At 36.4% G+C, this 19,953-nt stretch overlaps 1 protein-coding gene across 2 annotated transcripts in view; it reads left to right on the forward strand.

Moving 5' to 3' along the window:
- LOC150106618 (uncharacterized) overlaps positions 1 to 19,953 on the forward strand; it is a 51,678-nt gene that overhangs the window by 14,519 nt on the left and 17,206 nt on the right. Inside the window, exon 1 of one of the 2 annotated variants that reach the window (XM_090393230.1) lies at positions 6,238 to 6,442. The exons of the other annotated variant lie outside the window; for it this stretch is intronic. Within the exon in view, the coding sequence (XP_090249356.1) occupies positions 6,307 to 6,442 (136 nt within the window). The 5' untranslated portion in view covers positions 6,238 to 6,306. Of the gene's footprint in view, positions 1 to 6,237; positions 6,443 to 19,953 lie in introns of those variants that run through there. 2 annotated transcript variants of the gene reach the window in all.

Below are 19,953 nucleotides of genomic sequence, written 5' to 3' on the forward strand. Positions count from 1 at the left end.
TAAGTCACTAATTTATGTTACATTCAATGTAACTGTGGTCCTAAGTTATGCCAGGAACGAGATCCCCGTAGTCTAAGAAGTCGTGTACGGACAAACAGAACTTCTTGTGCTCAACAATCGATCGAAGCATTTAATTAAGGCTATTCCCGACTTATATCTCACAGAACTATGCGTAAGGAATTGATCCGTATCAGTATACGGAAGTCATCGAAGTATATTTTGGTTTTGTCAGGAAGATTTCTGAGAAGATCGGAAAAGTTCTTCCTGATCTGAACTCCATTGAGAATGTATAGGACATCATTAAAAAACAGATCTCGGAGCAAAGTCCTCTTCAATCAATTCTGAGTCAATTAAAGAACTGCTTGGTGAGTGCCTGGCATGTTACAGACGTAGATGCAATCCAACACCTTGTGGAATCCATAACCAAACCGCATATGCGCGGTAATTTGAGCTAAAGGAGAGACAACACGGTATAAAATAAAAGGTTCTCATTCAATGGCCGGCTTGTGATATTAAAACAGTCAAAAGAAATTGCATCATGATTTTAATCCAGTTTTTTAGATAAGATGCGAATAAAAATATTTCTTAGATATTTAAGATGTCTAAGATATCTTCATACAAACAATCGAGCACCTTACTTCATATGTTTTACACGATTCACAAACCCTAAGATGATTAATAACAAATTAATAAATTATCTTTTCCACTATAAAAAACGATTGTTCGCACACATAAAGGTTTGCAAATTTGATTCTTACAAAATTCTTGAAGGGGTAAGTAACTGATCAACTGCTATTATGACAGTGGAAAGTACGAAGTCTGTGTTTCTCTCATTTCTATTATCAGGAAAAGTGACTGAAGAATAGTAGACAAAAATAAAATAAAATTCATTACTCTCTATTTATTAGTGTAGAATGCTTAACATTTCAAAAATAACAAATATATTGATATTAGTGCGCTATCTGGGATTGAGAGTTTTCGATTAGGTTGTAGGTAATTTTTTAATATATACATATTTTATCATACTTGATATAATGAAAATGATTGCAATGATCATCTTAGACCAATGATACTATCTAGGAAACACTTGAAAAAAATAAATTTAGGTATACTTCAATATTTCTACAATGTTCTGCATAAATATAGATCCCACAAAAAATCAATCAAAGGTAAGCCAATTAAAGGACTGCCTGGTGAGTGCCTGGCATGTTGTAGACGTAGATGTAATCCAACACCTTGTGGAATCTAAACCAAACGGCATATGTGCTGTAATTCGTCACATCATAAATTTTTCCCCTGATTTTTGTGAAGAGATAAAATATACCTCTGCATATTCTGTGAATTTTTTCCCTCTCTTTTGCTGGTACGAAGTTGGAAGAGTATTTAATTGTTCTGATGACCGAAGCTTTTTATATGACGATCTAAAGATACTAGAAGACTAGACGAGGAAGTTGGGCTTAAATTTTCATGTGAATAAGATAATATTGGACGGATATAAGTTCAATGGACTTATGAATACAAATACTTTGTATTTTGGTTTTAAGAAATACACGGTCCCGAACTTTCCCTACTAGGAAAGTTCATCAGATTATATGATCAATTAATACTTTCTACTAAATATTTTAGTAGAAAGGAAGTAATAATATTGCTATAAAATCATCAGTCAGACCAATATTGGGTTATGGCTCCAGCATAACCCAATATTAGCTACACACACACACACACACACACCACGGTGAAATTCATCTCCCACTTATACATAATGGTTATCTACATATTTTACCTATATTGCTATTACTACTACGCCACACCTCCACAGACTCATCGACGGAGGGCACCCACTCTACAGCTCTACCTCCGCCAATCAATCCTCCAACAAACGGATCGCAACTACACCAATACCACTATCCCCTCAACACCACAACTAGTATTTTCACAGACAATCAGAAATATCTATGCCCCACGGCGTGATTCGAACCCGCAACCTTTTATCTAGAGAGCGGATACGCTAACCACTCAGCCACCTAGGTCGGTTTACTTATATACAACTTCTGTCCAAAAAGAAACCGAACTTTTAGAAAACAGAAAAACCTAGTGGCGCCACCTGTTGTATCTTTTTGTTGTCGAAAGCAGCAACCTTCATTAGTGTTGTGTCAACTGTTCATGACTGACCTTTGTTTCATTAGAAGCCGAGTTATAGTGCCAAGAGTGACAGTGTGTTTTGACGAACGGTCGGAAAATGAGTTTCAAACAGAGAGCTGTGATTGACTACCGAAACACATCGAATGCTTCAAAAAGCATACGGTAATGAATGGTTATCCCGTACTCAAGTTTACGAGTGGTTTAAGCGATTTCAAAGTGGCCGTGAGATGTTTAAGGACGATGAAAAGCCGGGACGTCCAAAAACTGGACTGAGCGAAGTTAACATCCAAAAAAGTCTGTGATTTCATCAAAGAAAACCAGAAATCCTCCGTCAGATTGATTGAAGATGAATTGGGGATTCCAAAATCAACTGTGCACAACATTTTGACCGAGAGTTTGGGCTTTCGTAAATTGAATTCGCGATTTGTTTCCCACAAGTTGACCGACGACCAAAAAATGTATCGAATTGAACACTGCAAGGACCTCATTAAAACCGCTCGTCAGGACTCAAACTTCCTTGAAACGATCGTTGCTGGTGACGAAACGTGGTGTTTTGAGTATGAGCCCGAAACAAAGCTCCAGAGTGCTGAGTAGAGACCACTAGAAGAGGGGCATTCGAAAAAAAGTCGCTTGGAGAAGTCAAAAATAAAAACAATTCTGCTTAAATTAAGGGGATATTAAATCCCACATAGTTTTAAAACCGAATAAGAAACTCAAAGATTGGAATCAGAGAGTTTCTTGCCGAATATAATAAAGTATCGGCGAACACTAGCGTTAGCCAATGCAAGTGATCCTAGTACGTAGTACAATACTGGGCAGCTCGTTGCAAAGGTGGAGGAAGAAGTTCAGCTCGCTATTCTTAGGTATTTTCCATAATGTAAAAACACATTTCCTAGGAAATGTATGCTGTTATTACATTATGGAGGGAGGTCACTACCCAGACCGGTTTCAGCCTTTTTTGAGGCTTCATCAGTGAGTAGCTAGACCTAATACCAAAGTGTATAGCGAAAAGAACTTATGTACTTTGCGAACGAGTTTTCCAAACAGGTGCAACCATTAAGTTGCCACAAAGATTCCAATCTTTGAGTTTCTTATTCGGTTTTAAAACTATGTGGGATTTAATATCCCCTTAATTTAAGTAATGTTTTCATTGCCGAAATGAAGCTTATTATCTCTTTATACTTAAGTAAAAAAAAAAAAAACAATTCTGATTTGTTTCTACGATTCCAAGGGCATTATACACAAAGAATTCGCTCCGTCTGGCCAAACGGTCAATGATGAGTTTTATCTCGAAGTTTTGAAGCGATTGATAGCGAGAATTCGTCGCGTACGGCATTAATATCGTGACAACCGACCGTTCGTTAAAACACTCTGCCACTCTTAGCACTATAACTCGGCTTCTAATGAAACAAATGTCATAAACAGTTGAAAGAATACTAATAAAGGTTGCCGCTTTCGACAACAAAAAAGATACAACAGGTGGAGCCACTAGTTTCTTCTATTTTCGAAAAGTCCGGTTTTTTATTAGACAAATGGCGTATTTCACCCCTGATGTAATATTTTTTATTTCTCTTCTTTAGCATTGACTTAGTCGAATTATGAAGGATGAGGTTTTCTCTCAGAAACATAAAACTCCTTGAACACGTTTTTTGATAGTTACATCCTGGTATAAATATGAATTCGTGAAGTTTATGCCGTTGTGGTTAAGCTCAGAATCTGCTTCAGATATCAGCAAGGTAATAAGTGAGTACAGTACAAAAACTTCCTGAGAAAACCAAACTGCTATCATTATTGGCTCATTCAAGCACACACACATAAATCACGGGCAATAAACAGAATATTGCACACCCAGTCGCAGAATATTTTTATGTTCTATGACACTTCGGAACACTTCTTTCATCTGTTTTATTCCTAAGATATATTATTAATTTTCTCTGTTTTTCTTCATCTTCCTCAATATTACTGCATATCGGAATTTAAAGCTTGCCATTCGTGGAAACCGAATCCGTGATGTTTTTACAAAGTTTTTACAAAGTTGATTCGTCCTTGTAAGAATGCTTCTCCCCGGTAGGTTTCGTGTAGTGCATCCAATCTAGAAAAAATAACCGAAATCCATATTTTAAATTAAGGGGATATAAAATCCACATTGTTTTAAAACCGAATAAGAAACTCAAAGATTGGAATCAGAGATCAGAGAGTTTCATGCCGAATATAGTAAACTATAAAGTATCGGCGATCACTAGCGTGAGCTAATGCAAGTGACCCTAGTACGTAGTACAATATCGGACAACTCGTTGCAAAGGTGTAACGAGTTGTCCGATTATTTAAAATATTGTTTATATCGCCGAAATGAAGCTTATTAGCTCTTTATATTTAAGTAACCGAAATCCATTTTTCTATGAGAAGGATGAGCTTTACTATAGTTTCTTGAAGTATCCTACCACTGAATCAATGCTATATCGATAAACAAGGATGGAAAGGGTGAAAAGAGAACAGTTGTGAACACAACCGGTTTCTGAAAAAAGAAGAAAGTAGTACACGTGTGTCGTGAATGGATTAAAAAGTACCAGATTTGATGTTGAGTAAAAGAGGTCATCAATGTGGAACATTTCAGTTTGTTACCATTCTAATAAATGGTTTGTATCTGTTGTATGTGCTGCCAACCCTGATTTTTAGAAGACTTTTTATTTATTTTTTTTGAACAGAAAGAAGGATTAGCTTTGGGTTCTCTCCCCAGAGGACAAACTGGCAGATCTGGGGCGATAAGCCGATCGGAACACATCAAGGACATTGACAATGAAAAAAAAAAGCACAAATCAGGGGTGGCAGTACATACAACAGATACAAACCATTTAGTAGAATGGTAACAAAATGAAAATGCTACACATCAATTACCACTTTTACTTAGGAGCATTCAAAGAATTAGTTTAAATAATGAAGTAGCCTCTTCATACAGTGTAACAAACAAACAAGGGATGATTTTATATCTGGTCCTCATTAATCCATCACGACACGTTTGTATCTACGTATACAGCAACCCACGAACCGGCAGCCAACGTAACAGAAAATGCACGCTTTCCATTGTTTAAACGTTTTTCAAATATTTCATTAGAAATGTTAACTATTATTACTTTGATTGCAGTTTTTTTTAATTTATTTGTGCTATTTCCTGATGAAGTGAAACAAAGTTTTTCACGAAACTAGTCGAATTAAAACATAATTTCTTTTTAACTTCTTTGTTAGTGGTTTAATACAGGAAAATAGTGATTTTAAGAAGAAAATATTAATGGAGATAAATGCTCACGACCCAATGAGTTTATCATTTCTAACTGCTGACATACAACTGAAGTATCAATAATTGAACAGTCATGAACAGTTTTTTTTTTTTTTGGCAACTTGTGTTATGTTTTATCTATAAAACACAAATTCAAATCCTTGTTATATTCAAGTGATTTCTCGACTATTTATCTTAAAGAAAAAAAAATCGATTTTATTTTTCGTTTTATAGAATAATACTATGAACTCTACTCAGATCTTTCGGGACTTGACCTTGAATTATGTTCACCTCCCCACAGCTCAGTCGGTTTTTACGTTGCTATGCGGTGGGAAAGAATTGAGTTTGAATCCCTCTAGGATAAAAAGAATATTAATAAGAGCTTTTCAACTGACTGTGAATTAGCCGACTTCATGCAGAGATAGCAATGTTAATTGTAATGTACTATAAAATTTCTATATTTTGATATTTAATCACTCTATTGAAAAAAAAAAATATATTTTTTTACAAGGCTATTCAATGGAACTGCTTATAATATTTTCAAGATAAAATTGTCTTGTTGAAAATTATATGCCATTTTATTTCTAGATTATTCTTTTCTAAGATATTTTCCCGTATAATTTAAAGAAATACTCGTAAAGTTTTGTAATATCATATGTTTTTAGCTCCGAGAGAATCACATTACCGATTACCCTTTGTTCTGTCGAAGAACAGTATTAGAGCCAATAGGTGTGTTCTTACTACCGATGTACATCTGTATTTCAAGCGACACATGTACAGAGAAGTGTCCAGTTTCGCATTCATTTTTCCATTCAGGAGAGTAACCAGGTTAAACAAATACCTTTGATTATTACAGAGTCTCGAAGAGGCATCGCATTTTCGCTATCATAATGATTCTGTCCGTTCGAGTCAGTATTGCTTTTCTGTTTTTGTTATTAACTTACAACGAAGCTGCCAAGATTCCCCAAATAGACAGTATAGGCAATGATATAATAGATATTTACGAACATTTGTTACTCTGTGATGGTGAGTTATCCTTCGTTCTATTTTCTATGTGATTCTTCCTACTTATTGTAATTGTATGACAAAATTACACAGTCTTCGCAGAATGCTACAGGATTTATTTCCTCTTAATGGTTCTTAATACAATTTATTGGATTTAATTTCTTGAGCGCAACACTTTAACAAAATGTGAAACTAAGTGCTATCTGAAAGGTTCGAGAATTGATTGATGAAACGGTCTGACAGCTTTCTCATATAGCTGTTAAAAATCAAAAGAAATTCTTTTTATATCATGAAGAAATGCATTTTGTAATACTGTATAAGCGCCCATAGTTGCCTTTTAATCTCATATAACAACTCGCCTGCTTTGGTTTGACAGAATTTCATGAAATTTGATATATTTGACACCGCAACTAAACTGTTTTGAGAAATTTCAATTTTTCGCTTAGATCAGAAACAATTTGTATCTAAAAATTAAACAAACTATTCGATTTGATAAAGATTACATGTTAGAGATGACAATAAATAAACTGCGTGCAGTACATTTGCTTATGGTTTTGAATTCAATCGATGTGGTAATGAATGGCATCACTGTACAGGAATGCAATTGGGAATCCCACCTTTCTTCTAATTATCTTTTCCGTACTTATAACAGTTAGGGTTAACTGTTCGAATACGAAAGGGAATATGGGATGAGAAAAAGGGATAAATGTCTGTTGAAAGCCAGGCATTTATCCCTTTTCTCTCAAGAAGTGACTCTCTTTAGATGAATATATTCCTATGTTATTGAATGAAGCAAGTACAGTCAAAATCGACTACACAGCACTGCTATTTGCTAATAAACTGTTTGAATAATTAGACCTCGACTGTTTAATGACTCAGATGGTCTGCCAACATACACATACCGGTCACTGAATTAGAAACCTTTATGCAGATGTACGTAAACTTCTCTTACGCAGTGTATATGCAAAAATACTTGGTTCATATTCCTCACCATTTATTCTAATCAACTATTTAAGAATACTTCTGGTCGGTAATCGTCAATACTGCTCATCACAATGAGAAAAACAAATGATCTTTTGGAGTTCGATAAAGGACTTATTGTGGGTACTCACCTGGATGGAGCTATGATTTTTTTAAAAAAATATATGGAAAAATAACCGACATTTCTTGTCTAAGAAGCGTAACTTGGGGTTCGAGATCGCCGTCATCTGAGAAGTACGGACAAAAAGAACTTCCTCTGTGCAGCAATCTCACTATCTAAAGTAAAGGAGAAAAACCATCCATTCCAAACTCCTACACTACCTTGAAGGCACCCAGCTAATAACTAATAAACGACCACCAGTATGGATTTCGATGCTACCGATCAACAGGAGATCTACTCACATTGCCGACAAAGGTTGTGGATTGGTAGAGCCTCTGCTACTAATGGCTCAGTTAAGTAAGTTTGAGCGCGGTTAGTAGTTGGAAGGGGAAATCGTTCGATGCTGTTGGCACACTCTCCCTCGATGAGTCTTTGGACTCCCTGGAGGTGTCAAATAATAATAATATATCACCCAACCCTGGACAAATGCCACGGAGAAGTTTGGTGAATCTCAAGTGTTGCACTTGATATTTCCAAAGCTTTTGACAGCGTCTGGCACAAAGGCTTACTAATTAAACTACCGTCGTTTGGTCTGTCTCAAGACTTCTACAGTTCGACTGCCAGCTTTCTGTTTGGATGTACACTATGTGTGATCGTAGACTGTTCCTTATCCTCTCACCATTTTACTAATGCCAGTGTTCCACAAGGTTCTGTGCTCTTGCTAACCCGGTTCCTTCTATATCAATGACCTACTTCAATTGACCTCCAAACCAATACACAGGTTCACAGATGACAGCACATTGCACTCCTTCATTTCATTTGATAATCCTTACACTACACAACTCACCTCAACCTACGGAACATCAACTACCACTGCCTTCAATTCTGATCTCTAAGCCATCATGCAATGGGGGTTCAGATAACCTCGTCGATGAAATCGACGAGGTTATCTGAAATAAAATTCTAATATTTTATTTCAGATAACAATGCTAATAAAATCCAGTTCTGTCTTATCTCTCATAAAAAAGAACCATATTTTCCGGTATTATTTCTGACAACACCCAAATTTCCAGACAAGATAAGATCTCTCTTTTGGATTTACCATGACACCAAGCTTCTCCTGGCATAAACACATCAAAGCCATTGCATGAGGATGCAATGGCTTTGATGTGTTTAGAAGCTGAGAAGCTTCTAAAAAACTAGGATTTCTCTCTCGCTCAAGACATTACTTCATCTCTGAACAGCTGTTAAACTTATACAAATCACAAATTCGCCCAGCTGTCGAATAATGCTTTCACATTTGGAATGTGGCTCCTAAGATCTCCCTCAAAATGCGACACATTACAGAGGAGAGCAGTTAGATTGATTAATGACCCACCTCTTACCAACTCAGTTCTCCCACTTTTGCGCAAAGGTTTGGTTTCTTCAATTTTCGTGTATTCTATAAATATTTCAATGGCAAATATTCATCTGAAATAGCATCAATAATTCTCCCACGCAGTACCAAGTCCATTGGAACACGTGCAGCTGCCGCTCAACATCCTTTTCCAGTACAGCTTGAAATCTACAGAACAAATTTCTTTTCCTCCTCCTTCATCCCTGCTACTGCCGTATTGTCGAATAATCTTCCCTCTGATGCGTTTCCCAAGACATACAATATATAAGCTTTTAAATCAAATGTAAACAAGTTCCTCTTTCCAGTATACGGTACTTATATGTGGTACTAATGGTTCCTCTTTCCAGTATACGGTACTTATATGTGGTACTAATGGTTCCTCTTTCCAGTATACGGTACTTATAGATTGATCAATCAACCTCTCGTGTATGTGCTCAAATAAAAAAGAAAAAAATGACCGAATTAATAAAGGTTGTTCCCGACCCATATCTCGCTGAACTATGCGCAGGGAGGATCGGTATTGAGCATGATGCAGAAATCACTGATTTCTGTGAAGAACCAGAAAGTTCGTCTACAGTGGTGTCAGGAACACCGAGACTGGACCCTGGAAAAAAAGTCATGTGATCCGACGAGTTACGGTACACCTTGTTCTGTACCGAAGGTAGGCTGAGAGTTGCGAGAGCCTCATGAAGCAGTGAACTCAGTTTGTCTTGTAAACACAACTCAAAGTTTTGGAGGTGGTGTGGTGCATACTCTGTTGGCACGGAACGGGTGCCCCTGATATTGCTGGAAGATCGAGTGTCCTTCAAGGAATATCTGAACATTGTTGCCGATCAAGTCCATCCTGCAATGTTCAGTTTTTATCCAGTAGGTGACGGTTGTTTCATGGACAATAATGCTTCTGAACTACTTCGGAACTATTGAGAATGTATATGATTACGTTAATAAAACAGACCTGGGAGCAAAGTCCTCTTCCGTGAAATCTGTGCTAATTAAGGGACTGTCTGGTGTACTTCTGTGTGTAAGCCAGAATTCTAATCGCCGAGTGTAGAAATGATAAAGCTGTATTTAAAGATATATAATATATCTTTATTTGTGAACATAGCGAAAATGAAATATTATGCATTGTTATATATTTCAATTGTTTCTGGCTTAATTATCATGATTATTTATTAAGTTTAGGATTTCCATCATAATCATAAACAGTCTCGATTATGGAGACGAGACAGAGTGAGAAACACATAGGTACGGGTCTTTCCTTTGTACGAAGAATCATATTACTCAACTACCTACCGTTTGTTCTAAATCACGACTCTTTCTGGTGAAATTCATCCGCTGTAAATAAAATAACACCATTAAGCTAGTTGCTAGGTATATTTCCTCTCTTCATTTCGAGAAAACACGGCAGTATGTCTTTCTTAGTAAGGCATCCCATTACACATCTAAGATTCTGCTCCAAGAATTATTCGTGTCATAATTGAATTAACGTCTTAATGACTGTGTTGTTTTGTTTTTATGCTTTATTATATCAATATGAGAAGGAAATATATACGTTTCAAAGACAGTAAATCTCCGAGGTTAATTTTATAAATGCTTATTAAAATGATTTACTTTTGTGATGATGAGAATATGCTTCATTTTTGTAATAAATTAAATTTAAAAAATGTGATGTAATTTTAAGGAATAATCACTTTATGTTACTTGGATTTATGACGTTATGATTTCTATTCGGTAAAAACAAACTAACATATATTATATATTAAATTAAAAACAATGAAATATAATTAAAACATTTCATGAATGTTTTAATTAAATTTCATTTATTAGATTACAGTTTTAATTTCTACTTTTAGATAAGATCAGTAGCATGCTTTATTGATGGGTTGAAAAAATTCCTTTGGTCTCGAGAGCAACGTTTCCTGCTTATAGGCATCTTCATACAGCTGTTGCGTGAAAAGCACAAATTTTTTGGGGGGAGATGGACTGAGCCCTTGACTCTTTATCCCTTCATCTGATTGAAGAAAATCTGTGTGAATGGGATGTTATGGAGCTATTCATGGCTGGGTAACGGCAATAGCCGAGCCTCAGTTAAAACTTCATTGGCTGCAGCTCGCCTATTCTCTATAACTAAAAGTACAAATTGACCATTGATGTTACTGACAGGATGGGTGAAGCACAGGTGCTTTTCATATTCCCCTTTATCTGTAATGAGAGTTATTTGGGAATGGGAGATTTGTGAGCAATTAAGCTCGCCCTCTGAGGGCAGTAGTGTTAGCTATGATCAGTTGAGAGAAGAATAGCCTTCGGTCTTTTGTGTTTGTAGTAATCAGTCTCATTGTAATTGACAGCTTGCACGATTAGTGGGTTTGAATGTGAACTTGACTTCACGAAGAATTTTTCTACAAGATCACGAAGAAGAGAGGAGATGTATGGAGTGCCGGTTTCTCAGTGAATTTGTGAATTTCTGATGAACCACGGTGCATCCAGGATCATCCTAAGGCATTTGTTTTGGATTCTCTGTAATTTTGAAATGTTTGATCTTGAAGTGTGACTCCATGCTGGTGAGGCGTAGGTAATGACTGGACGTATTACCATCCGGTAAAGAAGCAGTTTATTATGTAGGTTCAATTTGCTCTTGCGGTTGATCAATGGGTAGAGCTGAGCTATGACTTTGGAAGATTTGGAGCAAACGAGATTGATGTGTTTGTTGAAAAGGAGTTTCTTATCCATCAATACCCCAAGATATTTGGTCTCTGAATGCCATGGGATCTTTTGACCAGAGAGCAGGATGTCTTCTTTGTTGCAGATCTTTCTTCTTGAAAACATCATGGCTGAGCTTTTGAGGGGGTTTACTTGAATTCTCCAGTTGGTGAACCAGTTTGCTAGCTCATTGATACTTCCTTAGAGTGATTGCTAGGTGAGGGCTGAGCGATCTAGCTAGAATAGCGGTATCGTCGGCATAAAGAGCCGTAGTAGTTTTTGGGTTGAGAGGAATATCTGCCATGTAAGTTGTAAAAAGTATTGGGGCCAGAAGAGAACCTTGAGGTACTCCCGCCAGGATTTTGCGCCTTGAAGAAACAATTCCGTTGAGTTTTACTTGCATGTATCTTTCATTGATATATGAATATATGAGTTTCACTAGTTTAATTGGGATATTGTTTTCAATTAGTTTGAAGATAAGGCCTTGATGCCAAACCTTATCAAAGGCCTTGGCAACATCCAAAAATACAGCAGCAGTATGAAGGTGCCAGTTAAAGCCATGAGTGATATGTTCTGTTAGTCGGTGAATTTGTTGCACCGTGTTGTAAGCTTTGCGAAACCCAAATTGCTCATTTGGGATTATTTTCTGTTGGTCCACTGCTGATTGTAGTCTTGATAGGATGACCTTTTCTGTTACTTTGCCAAGACAGGAAAGAAGACTGATGGGCCTGTAGCTTTGGGGAAGTTGTGGGTTATTACCAGGTTTTTTCAGAGGTATAATGTCCGCGATTTTCCAATCAGAGGGAAAGTATTGGAATCTTAAAATGGAATTGGTAATATTAACTAGATGAATTATGGCTTTCCGTGGGAGTAGCTTTATTATTCTATTGGTAATGCCGTCAGGGCCGGGGGCCTTTTTATTCTTCAGATGGGAAATGATATTTATTATTTCTGTTGGAGATGTGGGGGTGATGGTTTCTGAATCATCCTTAGGCTGACTTAGTGCATTTCTAACTTTACGATGAACTTTGTAAATAAGATTGATATTTAAGTTTGCATAAGATGGGCTGCATTGATTTTCCAGATTGCCAATTAGGGCTTCTGCTTTTTCTTCATCTGTGTGTGCAACTCCAAGATAGGTCTTTAAAGGGGGAAGTGGTTGTCTTTTGGTACGAAGAGATTTTACAAACTTCCACATGGAGTTATCTTCTGGGTTGATTTCTTTCAGTTTGGTTTCCCAATTGGAGTTCCTGTGGACCTGGAGGGCTTCTCGAACGTGTCTGTTCAAAGCGTTTAAGGTTGCTTTGTCCTGCGGGGCTCTGGTGTTGTGATATCGCTTTCTGGCCTTGTTTTTGGCTCTAATCAGGTCCATTATCTCTTCTGGGATCTTAGAAGCGTAGAAGACGGTGGTTTGAGTGACTGATGCTATTGCTGTATTGATTTGCCTAGTTAAATTATTTACAGCTTGATCTATTTCTTCTTTTTTACGAATGACAGGGGGAGGACCGATGTGGATTGGAAGAACCTTAGAGAGCATATCCCATGGTATGAAAGAATGATGGGGAGAGAGCTGGTCTTGAAGTCCTAACCTGAGTAGGATGGGATTATGATCTGAGTTAAGCTCTTCTACTGTCTCCAGCTGGTATTGATATTTGATGTTTCTGAGGATAACTATGTCTAATACATCAGAACTTCCTGATGGGCTGTAGTGGGTGGGCTCAGTGGGTCCAGCTACTATTGATGAGTTGAGTAATGTGTAGTTGTATAAGGTACGGCCTTTGGTGTTGATTGACGAATTGAACCAGGCCGTATGTTTGGAGTTAAGGTCTCCAGCTATAATTATGGAATCCGTGGAGCCGAGGATGGAGTCTAAGTCTGCTGTCAATAGTGGAATACTGGGAGGATTGTACGCTGCGTAGATTTTGAGTTTGCCAGCGTTATTTGTGTGCACCTCCACACCGTCACCTCAAGGTTTAGAGTTTGGGGGTTGGTCAGCGAGTTGTGGCTTAAATAATTTTTGATAAAAATAGCTGTTCCGCCTCCACTAGAGTTAAGTCTGTCTGTCCTGTATAAAATATAACCTCTTAGTTTTGGATTGTTTGATGGTCTGAGGTGGGATTCACTGATCAAGATTATGTCTGGATTGTATCTTTTTGCAAATTCTTGCAGCTCGAGAATTTTGTTTGTTAAGCCATTGGTATTCCATGCTGTTATCATGAGAGAATTTGGTTTAAAATTTTTAAACATTATAGAGAGCTGTTAATATGGATTGGGTTTCTAGCTAGAATCTTTTTCTGGAGGATGGTGAGGTGCTTGCTTTGCTGAATTCATGCAGCATTGTTGCAAGTGACGAGGTTAAAGCTGATGTGAGATTAGAGCTTGTTCGCTCTTGTGATGAAGTCTGGGTTCTTACCGCTTCCGCATATGATTTGGACATGGTTGAGGGTCGAGTGCCTTCCTGTGTTGTCGAATGTGAGGTAATATGACCTGGAGGGCGAACTGCTTGGACGTGCATTGTGTCATTTCTTGGAGGAGGGTGGTTACTTCTTAATGATCCACGGTTTTTTGGATGGAAAAGGCAACCCTTGTAATTAGAGGGGTGTGGTCCTCTACAGTTGGCACAACAGGCAGGTGTCGACCTGGGTTTGGTGCAGGAGTTGGTTTGATGACCCTCACCGCATTTTAGGCATCCATATGCAGCTCTGCACAGTTTTTGGGCATGCCCGAACCTCTGGCATCTGTAGCACTGCCCTGCCGATGCCTTCTTCCTTAGAGGAGTGATTTTAAGTTTACAGATGTCCGTTACTTCATAGATGCTTTTTTGTGTGTTGGAGATTTCGACCAACACCAGTGGCATTGGTGTTTTATCTGACCTCAACATTCTACTGACTTTGGTGGGAGTCAGTCCTTGATTAATGAGGTCAGCTGTGATCTCATCAGTTGTGATGCCTTCAGCCACTCCTCTTAGAACTACCTTTAAGTTCTTCTCGCTTGCTAGCGCAAAGGTGTGGAAGGGCAGTTTTGAGTTGTCAAACATTTTCGTCATCAAGCGATAATCAGTGACAGTGGTAGGGTGGATCTTTACACCCTCTTCAGTATTTCTTGCCCAGGAAAAATTGATATTATGTTCTCCTAGGGATCTTGAGACTGAGGTCCATTTGTCTTTATCTCGAAGGATAACTGGAGGGACCTTTTCTTTTCTGTCTTGGGAGATCTGATTTTGTTGAGTTGTTACATTATCTTCCAATTCACCTCCCGATGTTCTTCGTCTTTTATTAGATTGTTCCTCATGAGAACAATCGAACTGTCGGGGAATCTTTGTAGGTAGAAGTGTAATGGCCTCTTCTATGTCCAAATCATCATCTTCAGTGTCATTTACTTGAGTGAAGAGATTCAAGCAACCAGGATAGTCTGTATCAAATTTCTTAAGGATGAATTTGAGAATGTCAAGCGACATATCTTTGTTTAGGTGTTGAATGGCGTCCTTGATATCGTTTACATTCTCCATTCTTGTGTACGAAATATTAAGATATATTTCGGATAGGTATGATAGCGAATAGAACGGGCTAGGGCCAGAAAATTGTATCAAAAGTTAAATTCTTACCTTCTATTCCTCAAACAAAGCAGATTCACAATATCTAAAACTCACTAATCACCACTGAAATCAAGAAACATTGTTCGCAACAACAACCATTATGCGAGACTACTATGCGAGCCGCCATCTTTTCTCCTTCTCTACACATAACTCAAGTACAAATTGAAACTGTTTAAAATTTTATAATTATTAAGTATTATTAAAAATAAAAGGCGTATTAAAATTAATTATTATATTTATTTGAATTTTTTTAAAAAAAGAGAATTTTTAGAAAATATAGATTTAACCTTAAATATGCATTATTAATTTATTAATAAAATAACAACATTTTAGAAAATTATTAGTACAGATATATAATATAACACTGTACAGCCGTTAAGCCCAGTATCATCGTCGTCTGTAAACACCTTTGTTCGAATATCCTGTAGAAAGCATGTATGATGAATATCGTGTAGAATATCATGTAGAAACTTCTCCTCCTCTCCAGTCAGGACTGCTTTTGGAAGTTGGTGGGTTGTTTGGAATTTCGGGTGAAACAACTCAGGCTATTAGGCTAGTTAATTATGGGTGAAGTTAATAGCGTATTTTCTTCTGACCTCTTATAGGAGATACCTTCTTTTTTCTTCTTATTCTTTTGTCTACATGCCATTCTTGCAGTGATTTGTGTCTGGGAGTCTAAGAAAAATATATTAGTATAGTGACGTTGTAAAAATTTCAGTTTTATAGCGATCAAATTGCTTATCAAAAAGAAATGAAGTGTGTGGAAATACAAATAAAAACGATGAAGTGATGGATTAAGAAACAAACCGCTACATTATTCGATCATCGTCTGTCAGAGAAATTAAAATAAGATAAGCAAAACATATACTTAACATTTACTTTCACAATGTTGCATCTTGACGTCATCACATTTCTATTGCATGTTTAGCACACAAAAGTGGTATTGTTATATTGGCTACATAGCAAAAGCTTATACAGTAGTTCTTATAAAATATTTTATTCATTTTTTTTTTCATTTTTAGCACAGTATATCGAACTTACCTATTCTAAACCTTTATTTCATAAAACTTTGAAAGATTATTTGGAAAGCAATCTCTGTTTTTTCTGATCAACAGGCATTGCATTGCATTGGATATTTTAATTATAGACACTTAATTTGATTGAATAACACTACACTGGATGATTAGTAATTCTATATTCAAAATGCCATCAGAATTTGAAAACTTTAAAAAATACTTACGAATTGTTGCAATACTTTGCTGTGAAAACGGTGTGTGTGTGTGTGTGTGTGTGTGTGTGTGATATGAAGTCATTCACGAAAGATTGTAATATTCTATCCTTCATCCTTCGTCAGTATAGACCATAGGTTGCCAAACTTTTTCGGGCCACCGCCCACTTTGCAAGACATAAATTTTGTAACATCTCCCCCTCCTCATTATAACAGTTTGAATAAAATCATATTTCAAATATTTGAGAATGAATAAAACCATATTTCAAATACTCAATACTGTACTGTCGACATTTCTTCTTATATTCAGACATAATGAAGTAATAAAATTTGCAAAAATATTCACAAAATAAAAGATTTAATTTACACTTTGTATGACTCCGCTTATCTTTCACACTTTCGACTGATGATTGTTGGCAAAGCACACAAAAAATAATGAAAATTATTCCTAAACCACTGGTATTTATAGATTTGAAATCTAGCCCGAATCGACTTGCATGCATTGACTTGTTTGCGATATCATCGTACTCGTGCTTTGAACAAGTCACTGCAAGCACCCATATTCCTGTCAAAACAAGCTGAATTGAGTGAATTGCCTACGTAATAGTTGACCGACATACTACTAGTTAAGACTCGTCTGCTGCGTGGATAGACAGTATGGCACGATCAATTTTTACGATAGCAAAAAATGAATAATTTTTTAAGTATATAAAAATTAGAAGTTAAAATATCCTGTATGATACGTTCCATTTTTTATTTTGCACGCAAGCGCATTTTGTTCGTCCGACCACAACATTGTCCGAATAATCATAAATAATAATTAATAAATAAAATAATTACACAAGATATAAACAACAAACCTACAAAACATAACTACAGAAAACATTATAATAAGTTTCGAATAATATTTGCTTTGTTTTTATCCCTCTAGTTAGCAATATAAGTTAGTGCTAACTAAAATTTACGATTTTATTTCTTTGTTGCCATTATTATTTTTACTCGTAATATTAAATTATATAAAATTGGGTTTATTTTTGTACAAATCAATTAGTAAAGTGGTTTTATATATATTTTGAAATGAAATATAACGAATATATTTGCTACTGTAAACATAACCTATTATACACACACATATACATGCTCTATTTTCTCACTGACATAGAAAATTAACATCTATTTCTATCTGACATGTAAATTTTCAAATGATTAAGTAATTGAAATAGAAAATTGATAAAAAAAATTGATCGTGTAAGACGGGCATAAGATGAATTAAAATGCAATATTTAAATCTTAAATGATTATCTAATCGCAAAATCACGAAAATAATTAATTTTTAAATATATATTATTAATTTCTTCTATAAAGAGCCACCGACCCCTAGATCGCCTGAACGCCCCCAAATGCTTCTGATCCCACTATAGCCCCCCCCCTTCCCTAGAAGGCTTCAGCACCCACTGGGGGACAGTGCCGCCCACTTTGGGAACCTATGGTATAGACGAAGCTTTTTGGTCGGAATGATCTTAGTTCGATATCCGTAGACGGATATCGAACTAAGATCATGACGTGAGGATTATGACTACTAAGATTATGACGTGAGGAACGTTTCGGCTAAAGGTGAGTTACTCGGTCTCATACGGAGGCAGAGGATTTTCCATTGAAGAACTCGGGTTTTTCGTCCCTCAGAACAAGCAAACCTTCTTCTTGAACACACACACACACACACACACACACACACACACACACACACACACACACACACACACACACACACACACACACACACACACACACACACACACACACACACACACACACACACACACACGGATTACAGCCATGAATAGTTATAACAATGTGGAAGAGATAGGGTCATCACCACATTATCATTACGCCTAGTCAACAATGAGTCACATTACTGTAGTCAACTTTCTGAACGGAGACGACACATGATGATGATGATGATCTATTAATATTATTGGTGAATGCTTTAAAGATTAAATTATCTTTCTGGGCAATGAAAAGTAATTTATTCCCAAAGATACTCACAGTATAGCTGTGCATACATGCCAGGGTTTGATTCGAATAATTTGCAGCCTGTTAGTTGAAAAGCGAAGATATCATGTACTCGATCAATTGAGTTTGCGATATGAAAAAAAATCAATTAGATGTCGACTTGTTCAATATTATCCTAAGGGAAGTAATGTCATACGAGGAGTTTGTATCATGTTTATTAATTTGTTTAATCTATTTTTCCCGTATAATGAATGTGTTAATCTTAAGATTCTTGTATGTAGACAGAACATGAACTCCAAATATCAATAAATATGTACCTACTATTTTAATAAACGACAATATAGGAAACTGATTTGCCTTTAATTTATTCTTTAGCCTTTCACTCAAATAAAAACGAAAGAAAAGAACGGTGTGCGAAACATATTTAAAAAATTCTAAATATTTTTGGAAAGTTTTATATGCGTTGAAATCATAGCTTTACTTCTACCAAAATTCAATTATAATGAACAACACCAAAGCGCAGATGTTAATTATACATAACCCAAGAATCATGCACCCGGCACCACTCGCACTACACTATCACACACGTCACTGCATTAACAATAAAAATAGCTGCCACTGTCCCGAAATCACACTGGTAACACATGCGAAATACCTTGGCCTTTACATAGACTGCCACCTTAAATGAAAAGAACATATAGAATATGTACGTACTAAACTCCGCATTATTGCAGCAAACTCTTCCAAGTAAAAGACATGATTCCATCTAACGTAAAAAAGCTCATATATTGTATATCATGGTATTTGAGAATCACTAGTCTATGCAAACACATCAAATAGCCATCTCAGCAAATATTAGAATTATTACATAGGAAAATTATTTCAACATTGATTTGGAGGTCTCACATACAAAGCCAATAACTGAACCGTTTATGGCGGTACACAAAATCCTGAGAATTAAAAATCTGAAACACCATATAATGTTACTAAGGAATTACTTCAACAACACCTATCGTAACAAGAGAGAGAGACACATATCACATAACTCAACCCACCACAAATCTTTACACCCCTATACCCTTCAACAATATTCTGCAATGGATCACATCTCATACCCACGCTACTCAAGAACCTACAAACATTAAAACACATAGCCAATTACAGAACATCAAAACACTAACTGTCGAAGCTACACCAACACAATTAACATAGCACTCACATCTATTTTCACTTCATCACTAAAGCAGATTTCAACGCCTACATTCCATTCATAAAAAGTACCGCACAACATAAATTGCATATATGAATCCCACTCTCTTCATAAAAGCTAATCCTAGCTTCCAAGTCAGTGGGATTAGGCATGCCTCAGCAAGGCTTAATCAACTAATCTTCATAATTAAAATTATCATGTTTTTTTAGCATGTTGTTATCAATATTGCTATTATTCACTTAGCACTGAACACTGAAATCTTCGAAAAGATTCCATATTTGTTATCCGTATAACTGTAAATATCTTGAA

Source organism: Typopeltis vanoorti, chromosome 5, assembly GCF_054136105.1.
Source record: "Typopeltis vanoorti isolate ZY-2024b chromosome 5, IOZ_Tvanoo_1.0, whole genome shotgun sequence".
NCBI lineage: Eukaryota > Metazoa > Arthropoda > Arachnida > Uropygi > Thelyphonidae > Typopeltis > Typopeltis vanoorti.